Source organism: Acyrthosiphon pisum, chromosome A1, assembly GCF_005508785.2.
Source record: "Acyrthosiphon pisum isolate AL4f chromosome A1, pea_aphid_22Mar2018_4r6ur, whole genome shotgun sequence".
Taxonomy (NCBI): Eukaryota; Metazoa; Arthropoda; class Insecta; order Hemiptera; family Aphididae; genus Acyrthosiphon; species Acyrthosiphon pisum.
The window spans coordinates 34,845,887-34,849,997 of record NC_042494.1 but is presented as its reverse complement, the minus strand read 5'-3'; the positions used below and the strand labels follow the sequence as shown (position 1 = coordinate 34,849,997).

At 27.2% G+C, this 4,111-nt stretch overlaps 1 protein-coding gene across 1 annotated transcript; it reads right to left on the bottom strand.

Moving 5' to 3' along the window:
- Window positions 1-123: 123 nt before the first annotated feature.
- Window positions 124-3,910, bottom strand: LOC107884709. The gene is made up of 9 exons (XM_016807421.2): window positions 3,266-3,910; window positions 2,815-3,087; window positions 2,592-2,734; window positions 2,041-2,107; window positions 1,810-1,978; window positions 1,548-1,738; window positions 751-928; window positions 535-686; window positions 124-464 (listed from the first exon to the last, which is right to left on the bottom strand). The coding sequence occupies exons 1-9, from the start codon at window positions 3,290-3,292 to the stop codon at window positions 135-137; spliced, it is 1,530 nt and encodes a 509-aa protein (XP_016662910.1). The 5' UTR covers window positions 3,293-3,910; the 3' UTR covers window positions 124-134.
- Between the last annotated feature and the right edge of the window lie 201 nt (window positions 3,911-4,111).

Sequence of the window (4,111 nt, the reverse complement as noted above, 5' to 3'; positions counted from 1 at the left end):
ACTTCTATGTACAGAAAAACATAAAAAACATTTATACTTCCACATTTTAAAAGAAAACAAATCCTTTTTAATATCAATAAAATAAATAATTAATCTTTGAAACAAAAAAAAAAATAACAACAATACTTATGAATTTAAATAAATTGGTCATTAATGGACGAAAGTACAGCTGTCATTAAATCATAATCTGTTTTTAAACCGTATAAATGGTGTTGGAAAAACATCCAAGATTCATAACACTCACGGGGATATACGCAGTTGAATGTGAAGTATGCTTTGAAACATGAATCAAATGCTTTTAGTGGGCAGCTAAAATTCCATAGTTGGTTGTCCACACGAATATATGTTTCATCAATGGAAAATATATCCTTTCCCACTACTATGATGTACGGTTGGATTTGACTGCCAATATGCAGATATTTTTCTCTTCTTTGTGCTACATCAGTCTCTAATTGAGATATGTTCTACACAACAAATATACATAATATATATATAAGCTGAATATTTTAATATAATATTTCTGATAAAACTTACAGCAATATGTGTGATAAAAGCAGCTGCAGACTCTCCTGATGATGGTTTCCAATTCTTTTTGATACTTTTAGGGTCAGAAGATCTTATCAATGTTTTAGTTGGTAATAGATAGGGTACAAGTTGTAATTTCAAAACAATACTAACTTTCCAGTCTACAAAAACATATAATAATGAATAATAGACAAGGAATAAATAAAAACAAAATATTAAATTTACTTGACTGTTGAGAATTATCTAATTGTTTAATCAAATCTTTAGCAATTTTATCTTTAATTGACGTTCTTCTGATATTTACAAGTTTATCGGTTACTAAAATCCACTTTTCATAAAAAGTGTTCCAATTCTGAAACAACTCTTTTTGCAAAGGATATAATGCATTAAAATCTTCGCATACCTAAAATAGAAGAATATTACAATTAAATGAGAAAAAAAATCATTATTCACTCATGTATTTTAGGTATGCAACATCAGTGTGGTAGACGGACATTGTATATGGGAGGGAGGGTGATATTATAATAATAACGTGCTATAGTAAATTAAGAAAAAATAATATATTAAAATGTGTATACTGTTCATGTTGTAAGGGGAGGGTTGAATAACCTGCCCCTCCTCCCTACCGTGTCTACGGCTCTGCCAACATGTTTTATAAAAGACAACTTTAATTATTATTTAATAATATTAATTAAAATTCATAATATATTATACAAAATATAACAATTATATTGATTTTATTTTTGACAGTAGGACCCAATAAATCATTATACACTGGATTTCTGTTAATTTATTTTTTAAATAATATTACCTATCTAACTAAACATGTAAAAAAATGTTACCTACAAAATTTTAAATTTATATGAACTCGTTAAACTGTTTGTGTCAAAACACAAACAGTTGTGTTACGCCTAAAACAATTAGGGTTTCCAATGAAAAGCATAAAACAGTCTTAAAGTTTTAGGAAAAATAAGAATCAATAAATGTATAAAAAAAATCAAATATAAGTATTAAGTACTAACCAATTCATATCCTCTCGGGCTTTTGAGAATAGGCCAACTTTTAAATATATCACACAAAGTAAGTTTGGTATCTGAATTAAGTATTTCTGATCTCCTCAAATCATATGTTAAAATCCACTTTTCTTTTACAGATTTAAAGTCTGCCGATAGTCCTTCTTCTTGAAGCCATAATTTAGCCAATGTTAGATCATCTTAAACATAGGTATAAACAATAAATATAAAAGTTAATAGGTAACAATTATAATTTATAAAATATAAATACCAGAAAATACAGATTGTTTTTCTAATGGAGGAACACTTTTTTTTCTATAAAATTCAATTGCACCAATACTACGAAGGCGTCTAGCTACATTTTTCCAGCGTTCGACTAGTTTGCCCTTAGCGTGGGTTTGGTGGTTACCTTCAGTTTTAGCAGCTATGAAATAAACTCTCTAGAAAAATAGTAAAGGCAAATCAGTGAGAACAAACAAAAACAAATAGTGCGCTAACATACCTCTTTCTCTTGAGGAAATACTTCTACAATGAGCTTAGCAATTTTCTTGAAAAAGAAGTCAGTACCTCTGAAAAGATTAGTTTTTAAAACAATAATTATAAAATTTTATTACAACACTAAAAAAGAAGTGTCCAATACCTATCTAATATATTATATTTTTTTAATTGAAAGATTTAACTAATATAAAATAGGTATAAAATAGGTATTATATAATATGTAATTACTAGTAACTAAATAGTAAATACAATTTCTATATATTGAAGTATACAAAATAAAAACACCTATAAATTATTATACCTACTTATTTTATTCTTTGGTGCCTAAACCTATAAAATTGTATTTAATTATTAACCTAATTGTATAGTATGTTATATTATAATTTTTTTTCTATTCTAATATAACTGTATAGCTAATTAAAGAATCTTCATTTTGTATACTTAATTTAAGTTAAGAAATTTATTTAATTTAATAGGAATGTTAAAATGTAATATAATTTAAGCAGAGAGCAATACTAATATAGTATAATGAAATAATATATTGTAGGTACATACTTGCATTTATCTTGAAATAAAAAGTTAATTAATAACTTTGTTAGTGTATTTTGGCCATCATCAGATAATCGACCTTTATTTGAAACAGAATCTGCTAAAACATACCGCCCATCATTACTCGTATGCAGTAGTTGTAATATTGTCTGCAATAAAAATACTTATTTTAATATGAGAAATTACTTATTTCAATATGAGAAACTTAAGTTAATGAATACAATTTTACCTCATTTGTCCAATCCATGGGCTGATATGTACCATATTTTGGGTGATTATTCGAGCTTGTAGAAACCGCAGAGATAGTTAATGTTGGTGTTGAATAAGGTGAATAACGTTTAGTAGTATCGTTTGTTACAGAACAAGTAGATGTTGTAGGTGGTGTAAAATTTATTAATTCTGATGCAGTGGATGATGAATTTTGAACATTGGTACAATCAACTGAATATGTTGAAATATCTTCAGAATCCGAATGTTCATTATCATTTCCAGGAAACAAAGACTATATTAATTTAATAATGTACTTACATAAATTACTATACGAATATTATCATATTTTTTGTATCAAATAATCTATTTAAAATTAAAATTTGAAATAACGCTATATTATAAAAGTACAATAGGTACTCATAACTGTGTAACGATTCTAAATGTTTAATGAATAATAAATGACGACTTACCTGGTAAACTAGGCTGAAATCGGACATTATAAATCGGAGTATCGGACTGTATTAAAGTAGTAGTATTAACAGTTTTACGATTATGACCAACTGGCAACTAGATTATACTAATACTTAAAAAAACTTAAAATCAACGAGGAGATAAATGGAACGACTTCACTCTCGGATTGTAGATGATGAGCATTTGAAAATTAAACGCCGTTAAAACACCGCTTTCACGCATATCGAATGATTCGATTAGTGCGTCGAAAACCACGTGATCACGCTAACAATGGGAAATTGGTGGGGGATGCACGCAGCTGGACATAAATTGGTCGCCGACCGGTATGTTGTCTTTTGAAACGGAGTATATTTAGGTACAACAGCAAAAATATAAACAAAAATAGTCGTCAATCGCCATCACGGTAATACAGGATAACACAGACCATTAATAAGGGTATTTCCAGTAATTATTTCAATATAGACAATAATATAGTGAATATTGATGCTATATATAGTACAAAATCATAATAAATACAAAATAGTTATCAATTATCATGTACGTAGTTCGCCCAACTGAACAAACGTTTAAAATCAATATTACTGATGTTAATTTAACACCACTGAATCTTAAAATAAAGAAACCTATTGTTCACATAAATTCAATTCTCGTAGTTAAAATAAATACAATATTATTGTATTTATATTAAATCAGGTATATGGTGTTCATATAAATGTTTTTCCTCTTAATGTTAAACTAGTTAAACGTCTTAACAACAAATCATATTATATTCAAATTGAATACTAGTTATATATTTATTTTAACAGTTAGTTAGTATAGTTTTAAATTCCATAAGAGTTATTTAA